Source organism: Carlito syrichta, unplaced genomic scaffold, assembly GCF_000164805.1.
Source record: "Carlito syrichta isolate Samal-C Ts95f unplaced genomic scaffold, Tarsius_syrichta-2.0.1 Scaffold308837, whole genome shotgun sequence".
NCBI lineage: Eukaryota > Metazoa > Chordata > Mammalia > Primates > Tarsiidae > Carlito > Carlito syrichta.
Genome location: NW_007252933.1, coordinates 475,291 through 491,892, shown reverse-complemented (window position 1 = coordinate 491,892; position 16,602 = coordinate 475,291). Strand labels below are relative to the sequence as shown.

The following is a 16,602-nucleotide window of genomic DNA, read 5'->3' as shown; positions in this document are numbered from 1 at the left end:
GCTTTGCCAAGGCAAGCGTGTGAGCCAGGGCAGAGGAGCTGGGCACACATGCTGTGGGGCCAAGCGGGACATGTGTGTGCATGTCTGTCTCTGACAGGAGTCTGTGAGCAGCTGTTACTGCCAAGGGAAGTGTCCAATGTCAAAATGTCTCCCTCTATGTTTAGAATCCCTTTTTAATGGGGATGTAAATTTCAAGTCAGGTAAGTGATTTAAAAAATGTGAATCCTAACACAGGAATTATAATAATGATCTAGTCTAATAATTATTTGTCATTATAATATATAATTGTATTCTAATAGTATATTATGTAATCAAAGAATATATATCCTATATTATATTCTATAATATAAATTACATATCCCCTTTAGCATATCTAAAAGCCAAAGAAATTTCTTACTTTTTTCTCTTTTCCCTTTTGGCTGTATGTTTTGGGAAAGCTGTAAGATGTGTTCAATGTTACATTTTCATTTGTCTAATATTAGATGAAAACTGAAGCAAAGAACTGAGTACCACATGTTCTCACTCATAAGCAGACCCTGAACAATTATCATAATACTTTAAGAAAGGGATTGGCAGTAATGGGAAACGGCCAGGGGGGGGGCGGAATTGGCAGTAGTGGGAAACTGCCAGGGGAGGTGGGAGCACACCTCATCAACAAAGGTACCTGCATAATGAACATTTGTATACCTCACCCTGAATTGTACCCCACATCTTTAAAATAAAAATTTTTTTTTAAAGCTGATTTGGATGGGAGTTCATATATTTCCTTTTTACTTTCACAATCTAGCAGCATCTATTTTCTATCTTTCAGTTTCAAGGAAGAAAGTAGAGCTAAAATAAATAAGGAAATCAGATGGTAGGAGGTGTTCAGGAGAAGGGTCTTTGTTTCTAAGAATGTTCCCGTCAGGACAGATGCTGGTGATTCTGGGTGCACAAGCTCTGCTCATTTTCTGGGCTTCCCATCTCAGCAGGTGCTTTATCACTCTGAGTTGTTCAATCCAGCAGGCACCCTACCATATCCAATGGAGAAATCCAAGGGGTACACTGATTTAAACAGGCAAAATGTTATAACTCAGTGTAACCAATAAGGTGATGTGAGCCAAAGGAAACGGACATTATTCATCTTTCTATTTGAATTTTTCTTTGATTCCCTCCAGGGGTTGTGAAGAAGTCTGTGAGCCCTAACCAAGCACTGGTGAGCTTCAGGTATGGAGACACCAAGCTTGTGTCCACTTCCTTTATCACGCCTGTGGGAGGTGCCATGCCCTGTCCGCTGCTCCAGGTACCTGTTCCATGATGTGGTTTACAGAAGTTGGATAATAGGGGATGATAAGACCAGTGTTTGGCCCTTTGCTGAACTTAGGTGAGCTCTTGCAGGGAGCTTGTGTTTGGACAGGAAGAACAGTGGCCTCTGTTCCTCAGGCCAATTACCTGGCAATGTCTTTGTGCATGACCCTGACCTGCCAACTCCCTGCCATGTAGGTTATAGCTGCACAGACTTGCTTTCTCTGAACTTTGAGGTCCTTGTCCCTTTACAAGACAATGGGTGGCTGGGGGAAGAGCATTACTGTAGCTTCCAGTGCTCTTGACATTTTAACTGCAAAAGATTCTATTATATACAAGAACAAAGGCAGAGGCAGTGGGTTCCTTGAAATTGTGATCAGTTGAAAACAGGCTATGATGCCATGATGCATTACCCAAAATTTGCACCCCATGGGTGAGCCAGACTAATGTGTTCTCAGCTGCTCATAAATTAACAAAAGCTGTGCCGTGTCTGTTCCATCCTTCTGCTGCTATCCGAATCCCAGCACCAAGCCAGGAGTGGTGGCTCACACCTGTAAATCCAGCACTTTGGGAGGCCAAGGCAGAAAGATTGCTTGAGCCCAGGAATTCGAGAGCAGTCTGGGCAACATAGCAAGACCTCATCTCTACAAAAAAATTTAAAAATTAGCTGAATGTGCTGGAGCACACATGTAGTCTCAGCTACTCTGGAGGTTGAAGTGGAATGATTGCCTGAGCCCAGGAGATCAAGGCTGCCGTGAGCCATGATTGTGCCACTGCACTCCAGCCTGGGCAGCAGAGTGGGACTCCTATTCAAAAAATAATAATAATAAAATAAATATATTGTATATATATTTAAATATATGTATATGTATATATTCTCAGCCAAGGCCAGGGTGTAGAGGTAAGCCTCACTAAACACCACTGCTGCTATTTCTTGCACAGTGTGGCCTGAAAAAGAAGTGTCAGAGAAGCAATCAGGATTTCGCCTTGGCCATCTGTTGCTGTTTGCTGCCAGACTCATGGCACACAACAGTGCAAGTGTCCCCTGACAATTGACAAAAGCCCAGCAGCCTTTGTATGCCCCTTTGCAAGATTCTCTTTCCACTGTAGCTTCTCTCTTTGTGACTTTTACCCATGAATTCCAAGTGTGTGCTTTGGAGTGACATTAAACAAACCTGCTCTTTTCCTATGACTAAGTGACAGCCCTTCTGGAGGATGCTGTTCATATCTTTTCATGCCAAACACCCCAGGTTCCCTTAACCAGTCTTTGTAGGATGTGGCTTCCAGAACCCTCACCATAATGCTGGCTGTCCGCTTCACCTTTGTCAGTTGTATAAGTCCTACTAAAACGAGGCTTTTCCAAACTGATCACAAAACTCCAGATGTGGCCCAGTGAGCCCAGAGAATTTTGGGATTGTCTTTTCAATGAGAAAAAAAAAAGTGCACCTGAATTTTAGCATCAGTTCCTGCTGGTTGTCTTAGAGTGTTTTAAAACAATCTTGTATTAACGTTGTCTATACAACCTATAAGCAAAATATTTGCTATGAAATATGTTCTGCTTTACAGGTTGGAGATTATGTATTTGCCAAAATTATGATACCCCAAGGATTTGACTTCTACGTCCCTGCCATTGTCATAGCACTTCCAAATCAGCATGTGGCCTCAGAAAAATTGTACACAGTTTTGAAATGTAACAACCGGAGAGTAAGTAGATTTTCATTTAGAAAACGGCTTTCTCTTGGGTGATACCAAGCTTTTCCCACTGTCAGATGTCTTCAAGAATGATTTCCCCATCTGTGTCTACTCCCCCTGCCCCTCCACTCCCTGTGGCTTGGGTCCTACCCACTGTGTCACACAGACTCTGCCCTGTGAGATCGCCGTGGTGTGTGACTCCTGTATTGCACAATCTTTGGCTCTTGCTGCTGAACTGTGCTTTGCCTTTGACAGGCAGGTGTCAAAGTCAGTGTGTCACCTTTCCCCCAAGTACCTACCTCCTCCTGTGTTCTCTGTATTGGGGGTGCCACCACCTGAGTCCCTACCTCATAACTACCTAGGTACCACTTCCAGAGTTGGTAAGGATTGGGGAGATGAGGAGAGACAGGCATGAAGTGGAGCAGAGTGGGAAAACACAGGCTTTGCAGTAAAAAAAAACAACAAAAAAACAAACTTGCCTTTGGAGTCAGTGAACACTCACTGTGCTCTTCGTTAGCTGTCTGACCCGGGCAGATTGCTTCACCTCTCTGAGCCTCAGTTTCATCACATATGAAATGGATATTTTATATATCTGAAATGTTCTGTAGAACATACGGCTGCTCTCTCGCTTCCCAATGAAACCCGGGAGGCAAGGAACTGGGAAGAAAGAAGTTTTTTTCTGAATTCGGAATTCAGGGAGATAAGCCAGTATAGATACCAAGGCTAGCTCAGCTCCTCGGATTCTACAGTCTGTATTTTATGTGCATAAGCATTGGCGTTTGCTACTGATTAACATCGAACTATGCAATTTACAAAACATTCTATAAGATTCCAATTACAATTGCTTTTCATCAATAACACTCATTGCTTGCATATTCTTGGAACCACTTACCAGGAACCTGTAATTTTTGTTTATCACTAACTCTAAGCAAAGGAGTTAGTGGAGCTTACCACAAAATAAAACATTATTCATTGTGGTACATCATTAGCCAGTGGGTACCACAAAAGAGTGTACTGGTTACAGTACAAAATTAATATAATTGTAACTATAGAAATGAATAGTAATCTATTTACTATGTGAGTACAACCATGGAATCAGTGACTCATTCTGTTCCAGGGAGGGTCAGCACAGTCTTATAATTTTAAGGAACACGGGTGCATGAAGGGCAGTAGCTTAGCAACTAAACATTATAACAATCATGATAGTAGTAGGTCTCTTTATCATTTCCCCACTGTCAGTTAAAGCCGTGATAACCATCATGGAGTTTATATCTGTTTTACTGCTTCAGCCTGAACAGGTGTATGGCTTCTTCCCTTTGATGATTTTTTGTGGTTTAGAGATTTGGTTACAAGCTTAGGAATCCTGGCAGTGCATCCCATACAAAGTTTGAAGAAGACATATATTAAGACTCTGATTATTAACATAGTTAGGAGGAAACTTCCTATTCCTGACACAATACCTCTAAGACTCAGCGGGATCCAAGAGAAAATGTTTGAGTACCAGTATGAAGCCTTCCCAAGCACCTCCTTACATGTACATTTGAATCACTTATGGCACTGACACTGGTTTTCATTTGGTCCAGCATTATTGTTATGTTCTCTGATTAATCTGGGATGAAGGTGCAGCATTCAGTGTGTATAATGGCACAAGTGCCTCCTTGGGATCCAGTGAGAATATCTAAGGCCATTCTGTTTTGCGATACTGCTTTCCTCATTAATTAAACTTCTGTATTCAGCATCATTAAACTACCTCTGCTTTTGCAACACAAGTTTTTAAGTCTTTTCTAAATGACAGTTTTGATATAGCCAAAATGGCCTCTTTCTATGTTTACATCTATCTATATTTTGCAGGCTGATTGTGAGGCTTAAGGAAAATATACGTAAAAAATCTGCCAGTCTGACATGCAGGGATTAGGTAATACTAGTGATGATATGGCTGCAATGGTTAGTAGCATTACTCTCAAATCTTCTCCTCCTGTACACCCCCTGGCCAGTGAGCAAGAGTGATTCAGTCAACCCTATTACCTCTAGATTGATTTGTTCATTGGACAGATGTTTGTTACGCATCTATTTTTTCCATTGAATTGTTAGTCTTTTTTTATTGATTTGGGGAGGTCTTCTGTGTCCTCTGGATAGCAATTCTTGACACTATATACAGTCAAAATTCTTTTCCCAGTCCGTTGCTTGTCTTTTGTATAGATAGTGTTGCATGGAATCTTTGTTGACAGAGACGCTTTAAATATTAATGTAGTCAGATTGATCCATTTTCTCCTTCATGAATTGCCCTCTCAGTGTTTGCTTAAGAAATCCTCCCTTAATCATATATTTCTCGACATATATTTTCTAAAGTTTTAGAATAATTTTTGGACAGTTTACAAATCTGATTATGTCATTTGCCTGCTTGAATTTCCCCCATACTCACACTTCTTGTCACCCTCAAAAAGAATTCCACCATGACCCCAGCATTGCTGCACTCTGCTCCATGATCTGGACTTCCAGATAAGTGGAAGGTTCGCTGCTTTCCCCACACAGTGGGCTTTTACCTCTTCCTGAATTGCCTTCCCCATCTCCTCTCCATAAGAAACTTCTGTCACCCTAAAGACTCTACCCAACTGTGACTTCCGGCTGAGCCCCTCGAATTCTTCTGCCCTTCTGCACTGCCCTTTTCCAATGCTGGCTTCCTCACCAATCTCCTACCACTTAAAGACAGAAACACCATCTCATTCACCTTTGCTCCCACCCACTGGCCCCGCCCCACAAACACTGCCCCAGTGAAGAGTCTCACATTGTCTTTTAAATTACTTGAATGAATGAGATTTCTAGTGGAAAATGACATGGTCTTGATGGACCACTTAACATGTCTGGAAAGTAAACAGGCAAGTGAAACAGATTGGTAAGCAAAAAGCGAAGTAACTGAGGCTAATGGTATTATTAAGCCTTTATTGTGTGCAGTAGATGTTAATCCAAGTGCTTTACACACAGTGGACAATTGAATCCTCAGAATACTGTGAGGTAGGGACTATTGTTATCTTCATTATCAGATAAGGAAATTGAAAGCAGAGAGTTTACATCACACACCTGTAAGCAGTTGAGCTGGTATTTGAACCCAGACTGTCTGGCTCCATGGCCTGCACACTGTGCCCAGCTGCCCACCATACAGAATTTAAAATATCCAGTAAATTTTTGACTGTGTCATGAGGAAGTTCTGTCGAGGAGTGGGGCATGGTAAACAGATTTTAGGGTTAAAGGCACAGGAGAAAGACCATCAGAACCAGTGGCCCTAAAAGCACTGGATCCAATCTGACAGAACAAGCGGAAAAGGAGGTGTCTTCTTACCAACCCAGGAAAAACTTCTTAGAGAAAGTGGAGTTTCTAGAGCTGTCTGGAAGCCAGTAAAGAAGAAGTCTTGAAGGGCAAGCATTCTTATTCCAAGCATGTGGCATTGCTCTGGGGATCTCTACTATGCATGGGGTTGCGGGGGAGGAACTAAGGGACATTCTAAGGGCACGCCCCAGGGTGCTGGGTGAGATGAGGCAGTTGGTCTAAGATCAAGGGAAAGCCTCAGGAAGGATCTTGGGGTTTATCCACAGGGCACGGGGCCCTGGAGGCTAGAGTAGTGTGGTCAAGAGGAAGGACACTGGAGATAGTTCTGATGGGGATTTGTAGAGACCCAATAAGGCTGAAAGTAGAACATTCAGCAAAAGGGTCATAAATGTTCAGGAAAAAAATAATCAAGGCTGAAATATAGATTGGAAATTGGTTATATGAAGTGGCGTGTGTGTGTGTGTGTGTGTATGCACGTGCGCGTGCACACATGTACATGTGGATAGACTTGGCAATTGATCCAGAATGTGGAGAAATGACAGAGGATTCAGTAATGACTTCAGAAAATAATTATCAAGCAAGACTTTGAATTTAAACTGTACTCTTAAGTGTCACCCTTTATAGAATAGTGATTAGCAGCTATTATAATGGGTTGTGCTAGAATAGAATTATATCTGAATTGTGGACATTTCTGACTTAAATTGAGTGAACTCTTTTGTTATTATTACAGGAATTTTGTCCTCGGAGTGCACTTATTAAGATCAGCCAAAACAAGTATGCTCTCTCTTGCTCTCATATAAAGTCACTCTCAGTTCAGGAGGATTCAAAAGTGTAAGTGTACTCACCTTTTATCCCTTGAATGTCAAGTATATCTTTGCACTTTTAATCTGTTTCTGAAATCTGTTTTCATCTGGGGCAGTAGGATTGCTAAAATATAAAGATCAATTAAGCATGCCTGAAGTTCCAGCTAGTTGGAAGGCCGAGGCGGAAGGATCGTCGGAGCCCAGCTGGTCAAGGCTGTGGTGGCCGGGAGTGTGCCACTGCACTCCAGTCTGGGCGACAGAGTGAGACTCCAACTCAAAATAAAAATAAAAATAAAGATCGACTAAAGCCAAGTCAATATGAAAAAATTAGGGCCTACAGGGCGAAAAAAAACCCCAAGTCATGGGGCCAACGAGGGGCATAAAGTTGGAGTCATAGAGCCATGACCTTGGAGTCAGGGCATAAAAAAGAAACAAAGGTGGATTTTGAGCAAGGGTTGGGAAAAGGGATCCAGGAATCATCTTCCAATTTCTCTTTGAGATGTCGGGCTATCCTTGGGTGCTAACCTTCATCTTCCCGATGACCTTACCTTCTACTTCACAACCGAAACAAACCATCAGACATTCTCTCCCTCTACTATTTATTCCCACCACTGGGCTTGTGGCTATCTCTACCTTTTTCTCTAATGCCAAAAATTAGTGTTCCTTTTTTCATTCAAGGCTGATCGGTCCTTCTCTGTCTTGGGTCCTTGCTCTATTGATTATCCCTGGGTTTTTCTCCCTTCTCTTCATAGCTCTTCTCCACTGAATCCTTTACTTCAGCAAAAAACCAGATTTGCTTCCCCTATTTACACAAATACACACATGCATGCACCTGTGCGTGCACACACACACACACACACATACACACACACACACACACACACTCCTAAATAACTAACCTCTCCTCATTCCACAGTGTGACCCAGCACACTCCCTTCCCTTCACTGCCAATCCCCATGTGCAGCTGGGTGAACTTGACGTCTCCACTCTCATGTCTTCTATTCACTCCCTAATTCTTGGGTATCCGCTTCCATCCTTACACCCATGTGGACAATATTTCCACAGAGGCCACTCAAGACCACCCATGTGCCTGAACCACAAGCTCTGCCCACACTGGCTGTGCTTGCTCTTGCACGCCTACTGGACACCATCAGCTCCTCCTTCCCTCCCTAACCCACCTCTTCAGGCTTGTCATGATTCTACTTCACTGGGTTGTCTCCTTGCCTAATTTCACTGACACGCACTATTTCCATGACTCCATTTACATTAAGGACTCCATCTCTCCTCCAACCCAGACTGTTCTTCTGTGCTCTTGCATCAGAATCAAGGACTCCGAGATTGAGACCTGCAAGGGGGACCAGCTGGTTGCAATGTGCAGCCACGGCAGATAACTATGGGGTGAAGAATATTGAAAACCGAGACTTGGTTTCATGTCGCAGCCTCATCCTCACTTAGTTTTGTACCCCTGGGCAAGTCACTCATCATCTCTGAGCTTGTTCTCTCATCTGCAAGATTAGGGTGGTGTGAAGATTAGAATTGGTCTTTGCCTGGCATCTGCAATGAAGATTAGAAATGGTAATTGCCTGACAAAAAGCAGGTGTTCAGCACATGATGGGAATTGCATATTTCCAACCTTCCACTGGATGTTTCTATCTCAGTGTACAGAATCTCAAAAATTCAGCACATCTAAAACCAAAATTATAGTTCCTCACAAACCCGCTCCCATCTGGGCCTTTTCCATCTCAGTTCACCCTTACACCTACCCTTCACAGAACTATCCAGTCAGAAATCAGATAGCCACCTTTGGTTGCTTCTCTTTGTCTATACCACATCCTATGGATCTCCAGGTTACAGTGATCCTAACTTGCAAGAAGCTTCATTTCCTCCAGGCTCCTCCTGCCACAAGCTCGGCTATTCTCCATGAGCACTGAGAGAGTAAACTTCCTCCCATGCAAATCTGTGCTTGCCCCTCTCCCACTCAAAAGTCCTTCAGAACCTCCCCCATGCCCCTTCTTATCCTAGTGTAGCCTCTTGGTCTGATCCAGGCCTGCCTGCCTTGACACATTTGACCCTAGCCACCTCCTAACCAACCCACCATTGCCTTCTGCACACTAACCACATTAAACTGCTTGTAGGTTTTCCCCCCCGCATGCTTTTTCAGGTCTCCGTATAGATTATGTATTCCCTCTCTTGAATGCTGTTCCTTGCTCTTAGCCACTTGGGGAATTCCAAGATTGAACTCAGGCATTGCCACCACCATGCATTGTCCCAGCACCCCAGCACTCCTTCATAGTGAGATGGTCCCACTACATCCTGCAGAGACTTTTATTAAAGAAAATTTCCCTTGCATTGACCTTGTAGACACAAATCCTCTTTATTCTTCATCTAATGAGTATATTTCATTGAAAATCATAGCACACTTTTTGCGATCTCAAAATTCTGCTCAAACAGATGACATCCAAATTTCAGTACATAAGAAAGGAAAATAAACTAATGAGTCTAGGTGTTGCCCATTTTCACTCAACTCTACATTATCGATCACTATTTTAGAGTTAAAATGCAAATTTTTTTCTATTGAGAAGAGCCTTTGTTTCCCATCCCCTACCCTCCCACTAGCTTCTAGGCTTTTCACGGTGGAAGCACTCATTGACTTCCTTGTCTCCCCATTGTAATTTCCACTGGTTTTTGCTCCGGATGTCTCTCTGGGAACAAGAGACTGGGTTCAGTTCTCCTAAGCAGAGGTCACATTCAACCTGCTAAGTTCAGACTTGAGCCAGTGTCTGTTTCTATAAGAAGGGTTAGCAGAACTGAACACAAAAATGAAGGTGTAGGTCTTATTTTATCTCTACACTGCGATTTCCTTCTGGTAGGTCCTTTCCTCAGGAGCTCTTTATTAATGTTTCTCCCGCTGGCTGCCCATGAATAAGTCTTCACAACATTCTACCAAATGAGGCCTTTGAAAAAAAATCCTGGTCCTTTCTTCATGTGCTATTAAAGAAATGTACTGTAGGTTTCATCTTCAACGAAACATCATTTGGCTAAATTTAATTTTAAAATATTGAATCTATTCATGACCATCCACTTGGGGGTAAGACAAGGAATAACTGCCCACCCAAACTGCTGGGTGGACCAGGATGCTCGATGTCCTGCTCTCCATCCTTGTCCCTCCTCCTTTCCTTCCTTCCTGGAACCTTCAGTTGTGGTGACTGAGGGTATTACCTGCAGGTCCCTCTCGTGCTTGCTAACTGAGGGTGGTGCCCTGTGAAAAATAAGAAGGAAAGGATTTGGAGGACGAAGGATTCAAAGTTAATCAAACGTGGCCAAAGCTGAGGCAGATGCTCATTTTCAACTCAAAACTGGACACCTAAATGACTCTTAAAGGCCTTTTTAACAGGATTGGCTTGCAAAATACGTTATCCTTATTGCTAAATTCCAGATGACTTGTTCTTGAAGGAGAGAATGTCAGTGTGACCATGTTTACAATGTGAAACAAATGAGGCTGGGACTGATTTTATCTTTCCCTTGCATTGTGATGAGTGGCATCGCTGAGTTTTGTGGTTTTTTTTTTACATTCTGTGTCATCAGAGATGCCTTTTATGAGGGAGAATTTCATTTAAATCATAGCACATTTTCTGCTAATCTCAAAATTCTGCTCCAATATGACATCCAAATTATAGTACATAATAAAAGAATATAAATGGATGTAACTAGGTGTTGCCCATTTTCACCCAACTCAACACTGTCAATCACTATTTTAGAGTTAAAATGCAATTCTTTGTATACTGAGAAGAGCCTTTGCCTTAGTCATTTGTCTGTAACTTTCTCCATTTAGAGAACACACATGTAGTTTCTCCCACGTAATCTTCTCAATAACTGAAGAAGCAAGTGAAACAGGGGAATTTCCCCCCATTTGGCATCCTTTACTCTCACCAGGGCAGGGGAGTCATAAACCAAGGCTTTCCTGGGCTGTGGCTTCTGGCTGTTGCTGGGGAAGGGACCTGATGAAGCTGATGTTCTAGCTTCTGGTTTTCTCCAGTGGGAGGAAGTATCTCTACCAGGCACAACTTAAGCATTCACAGGCTGGGGCCTCTGGCAGGCCTGAACTAAATGCACACACTTGGTGCCATGTAACTGACTAGAAGTCCCTCCCAGTAGATATGGAATCCTTCCTCCCCTCATTCTCAATAGAGCAAGGCTTGAGTAGAATGTCAGTGTGACCATGTTTACATGGAGTCTCTGAGACTCCTCCTTAAGAAGACTCTTCAGGAGTTTGGTTTCTTAAAAGAATAATAACAATTTCCAAACATGATCTCAGGAAAACCAAATAGGACTAATCATTTTCTCTGTGCTCCAGAGAAATCCTTAGGCATCTGAAGGAAGTTGTTGAGTACTGAGACCCTGGAGGCAAAGAATGTTCCCTTGCTGCTTGATTGTCATTGTATGGTCTTGGGGACATGGCTGTGTTTGAGTCTGCAGAAAGGGAGACCTTCCCAGGGCTCAGGTGTGGTCTGCTTGGGTCTGTGATTGGCTCCCCAATTCCTATTACATAAAGTATTACTCTCTCATTATCTTTCTTTTGAACAGTTTAGTAACTTTGCATGAAGCCACTGGGATTTAAGCTCGTGACCCAATGGAAATGGTAACTTCCACCTTGTTTAACACTCTCCTTGACTCTGAGTAGTATTGTGGCCTCACGTTGCCTTCCTGACAGCGGCAAAATTAAGTCATTGATTGAAACTTCAAGGCTCAGCACTGCCTCCGACATTACAGTAGATGAATCACTTCTCTTAATCTCGCCTGGACACTCCTGACAACTTTTCCCTTCGAGGGAGCTGTGCATTTGAAACCATTAAGCCTCTGTGTGTCATTTGCTCTTTGTGTCTTTTCTGGTTGGATTAAGAGTCTCATTGCCTATGCTGGAGCAAAGCCCTGGAAAACATGCAGTTCAGCAGTGAACCCTGTCTGTGAGTGTCCTATATTATCCAGAAGGACAAATGCCATTGCCTGCTTTCAGAAAGCATGCTATAATGTCTGTGACTTGGGACAGGAGAGCACAAGGAGTCACAGAGATCCATGAGCCCTTAGGGCCAGTGATAATTCAAATGGCAGTAGTCTTTTCTTATCAATCTCTTCATTTTCTGCCCCCTCAACTGTTAAAGCTCAAGACCTCCTGGTCCTCAACAAACATCTATCCAGTGCCTACTCCACAGGTTCTCTTGTTCTAAGACAGCCTTGCTGTCAGGGACACTTAGGGCCTAATACAAATGAAGCCTCAGGAAACCAGCAAAGAATCCTGGCAAACTGACAGTGCTTGATCAAGTGAGTGAGGTGGGTTTTGAGTCCAGGAGAACATAGCATGGAGTGGGTGATCCACAGAAGTGGAACCAGCCTCTTCTGAAAAGTCAGTAAAGGCACAGTCCCAACACACACACACACACACACACACACACACACACACACACACACATATTTACCATATGTCTATTGTATTGTTCAATCAAATCTGTAACCTAAAATAATCAATAGAGCACCTAACTGAATTCCGTTTTGGTATGAGATTGGGCAAAAGAAAGCCATTTAGTGAGTCTTTTCCAGGTGCGCTGATGGATAATATTGCTGGCTGGAAGTCAGGACCATGGCATCCCTCTCTCTTCCTCCGAGTGGACTGGGTCAAGCAACAGAGTGAGGTGGGAAGGGGATGAGTGTTTTCACATCAGATTCACATCTACCCTGCTCCCTGCTCTCACTCTTTCCCATCAGGTGACATATCTTGGTGAAATATCTTGAACTCAGTCAACATTGCTTATCCTGGAGAATGAAATACAGTGGCCAAGAAGTTTCTGCTTGATTCATATAAAGGCCCTTGCATGCTTTTTGTTTTAATCTTGACAGCTTGTTTTATTCTTATTCCGAAAGAAATGCATAGGTAGTATAATTTATAAATTAAAAGCAAGTGAAAAAAAAAACACATAAACCATCTATATAGTCCCACACTTCAAAAGTAATCACCATTTCGATTTTGGTATACATCCTTCTAGAGTGTTTTCCCTGCTGTGTGGATTCTTATTTTTCTTCAAAATCAAAGGCTTTATTGTTTCTCCTTATCATGTATGACAGTTGCAGAAATTTTTTTTAATGTGGAGGAAGTATAGGTCTACTGAAATCGGTTTGAACAGTTTGATGCAAAGAGTTTCTAGTCGTTCTTATGCACTCACAAACTTCATAACAAAAATGAAACATAATTTGCATTTTGTCAAAACAAATAACTTTGTTTCACTTAACATATTATTTATGTCTTTCCATGACAATGGCACCTCTTGTTTCATTATTGCCCGCCTAGAATTCCATTATTCAGGTGGTCCATAAGTTATGTGACCTATGCCCCACTGAGGGCTACCCACACGTTGCTCCTTGCTCTCTCTTGTTCTTCCCAGAGGCCCTCAGGCAGGTAGGTAGACTTCTTCCCTACCTTGCTGTTTCAATGTTTCAGTATGCCTGAAAAACACCCTATTTCCCACTCCTCCTTCTTGCTGTCCTTCCTTGTGAGAGGAAGGAGGGTTAGGGACTAGACTGTAACCAATCCTCACGCATGGGAAATAGAGAAAACCTGTGAAAAAGAAATGGAATGTATCCACTCAGTCTGCTTTACAGGAAGGTAGCAATGTCAGGGATAATGTGATGGATAAGGTTTTAGATTTCATAGAGCAGGGATGGTGAATACAACCTTAAAGTATGATTTCAAGATGTCTCGAAGAACTTGATATCACAGAATTCATACATCCACACAAGCTCCGGCCGCATACTTAAAGATAATTTTGTTTGTGGCTTCCCAGAAAACCCTTTTTCCAATGTTACTGCTATGCTTAATTCAACTTTTTAGTCTCTCCTGGAAGTTCTGTCCTGAGTCTTGGAGGCAACCTTTGAGCGTTATCACATGTGACAAAATCCTGATCCTTTGATGAGGGATTTGAGTGATGAAATTTTCTATTTGGAAATAACTAAAAAAATCTTTTTTCCAGCTTATTAGTTTTTTCCTGACAACTTTCCTAATGATCTGAAGCAACAACGGTCTGAAGTTATTCAGAGTAAAAACAAAACAAAAAAATCTATTCAGAGCAAAGGCAAGGTGATCAAGATAGCCAGTACTAATTATGGAAACAAAACTAGGTTTAACACCAGGCAGCTGGTGTCTTTAAGTTACCCTAAAGGCCTTGAAAAGGGAGAGTTCCCAAAACAGTGAGCCAGGGTGGCATGGCTCCAAATTAGGTCATGGTGTTCCCAAAATGTCTTTTTCGAAGGACAACACTTCTGGGTAAATAATCTTTGTCCAGTACACTTTCTCAATACTAAGTCTAGCTCTATGACTTCACAGTCAGACCTAATTTTTTTCAATTAAATGTCGATATAAATCATAGTACACCTTGAAGTCATCAGAGAAACCCAGGGATGTAGAGAATGTAGAGAATGTCTAAGGCTCCAGTTCACGGATGAGCTGGGCTGGGATGGGGCCACGCTGATCCCCTTGGGGTGGACATGGGTCCATACTGAGGAACTCTCAAGGGTTTCTGGGCTGGGAGTTGTCCCTTCACTGATTTGGTCAGGGAAGGGCCCAAATAGTTAGATTTTCCATACCATAAAAGACTCCCAGACAGCAAAGGCATATGAAAGTGAACTGAGTGGAATTAACTCCAACCTAAAGTATTGACCAATAGCACTCCAGAGACTCTTAACACGGGAAGAAGGGTGTAGACAAAGAGTTGAGAAGCATCCTTGGGGCTAGCTTGGACATCCCTGTGGACACAGCAGCCACCAAGACAGGGTAACTCTGATCTCTTTCTCTCTCTAGAAAGGATATGGAAACGAGGAATTCTGATTTCTGTCTCTGGCCACTGAAAGAAGTTGACACTGGGGATGCAAAAGAGCCAAAACAGGAGAATACTAGAAGAAAGAAAAAGAGACCTGCCAAGATGCCACCTCTCCAGAAGACGGGGTCCTCAGACTCAGATGGCTCTTCCCACGGCACCAGGTCCCAGAAGTCCTACTCCAAGACACACCCCAAGCCCAAGGTGGTGGGGGAGGTGGGAAGGACAACATCATTTATCTCCGGAACACTCTGAGTTTTTTTCAAGAATAGTGCATATGAGATCACTCTCCAGTTTCTAGGTCACTGTAAGCCCCAGCAGAGCAAAAGCCCTAATGCCTTTAAGTAATGCTGACCTCCACTTCCTCAGATATGGCCCTCAGCCAGGGATCTAAGACTCAGCCAGCTACACCATCGCTGGCACACCTCCACCTCGAGCTGCCCCACCCGGACCTCATCGAGTCACCCATAGTAGCAAAGGGCTGAGGACCATCGCAAGAAACCTCAAAGTAGTTTAGTGACAGCTGTGTTTACGAGAGCCAGTGTTCCTCCAGGGTGGAGCAGACCTCAGCCCTTGACACTGTGGAACTAGGCCCTCTGGGAGGTAAGGCCCCCCCGATGCCACTGTGCTCACCCTGTTTGTCACAAAGATTCAGCTCCCCTGTCTGCCTCTCCTCCCTATTTAAGCATATTTGTTCTGGCTTTTCCCGACAATTTTTTTACCCTACTTTATCCCCTGTCCTTATAAAACTGTATTCAATCTTCTAGTAGACTTTTCACATCCAGAAGTTTTAACCTGACAGATGACTGTCATTAGGATTTTCAAGTTTTTTGGAAGTCAGCATAGTTAGGGAACAAGCCCACAGTCTTGTTTAAATTGATTATTTCATCAGAATTAGAGATTTTTGTCATTCAATGTTAGGACTGAAATTAAGCCCTGGTAACTTATCTGAGATCTTAACATTCCCTTAACAAGATCTTAACAAGACTTAACATTCCCCATTTTATTGTTTTCTGGGCATTTTAATTGAGCTGTTCCTAATTATTTTTGTCTGTAGTCTGTTGTAGGTACCTCTAATTGAGAGCAAAACCAGAATAAAAACACTTACACTGGAACCATTTCAAAACTGCTTTATTTGTACTGTTTATTTGTTTATTACTGTTTACTTTGAGCACATTTTAGCAATGAGATATGCAAAAATTCAGATCTATTCACTAATTTCAAAAGTGAAATAGCACTACCAAATTCCCTTTTTCCAGTCAGTAGTAACCCTGGAGCTAGATAATAATAGACTAAAGATTATCATTAAGAAAAATATCAGACGGGCACAGTGGCTCACACCTACACTCCCAACACTTTGGGAGGCAGAGGTTAGAGGATTGCCTGAGCCCACAGATTCACGATCAGCCTGGGCAACTTGACAAGACCTCATCTCTACAATAAATAAAAAAAAATTGCTGGATGTGGCGGCGCACAGCTGTAGCTCCAGGTACTTAGAAGGCTGAGGCAAAAGGATCGCCTGAACCCAACAGGTTGAGGCTGTGGTGGCTGGGAGCATGACACTGCACTCCAGCCTGGGCAAAAGAGTGAGACTCCAACTCAAAAAAAAAAAAAATTGGATGCTTTTTGCAAACAGA

At 42.7% G+C, this 16,602-nt stretch overlaps 1 protein-coding gene across 1 annotated transcript in view; it reads left to right on the top strand.

Annotated features, from left to right (window-relative positions):
* The window catches only part of VWA3B (von Willebrand factor A domain containing 3B), a 195,941-nt gene extending 180,459 nt beyond the window's left edge, over positions 1 to 15,482 (top strand). Inside the window, 7 exon segments of the mRNA XM_021716551.1 lie at positions 1,158 to 1,282; positions 2,851 to 2,988; positions 7,031 to 7,131; positions 14,950 to 15,170; positions 15,173 to 15,220; positions 15,223 to 15,258; positions 15,367 to 15,482. Coding sequence (XP_021572226.1) covers positions 1,158 to 1,282; positions 2,851 to 2,988; positions 7,031 to 7,131; positions 14,950 to 15,170; positions 15,173 to 15,220; positions 15,223 to 15,258; positions 15,367 to 15,482 — 785 coding nt within the window.
* The last annotated feature ends 1,120 nt before the right edge of the window (positions 15,483 to 16,602 follow it).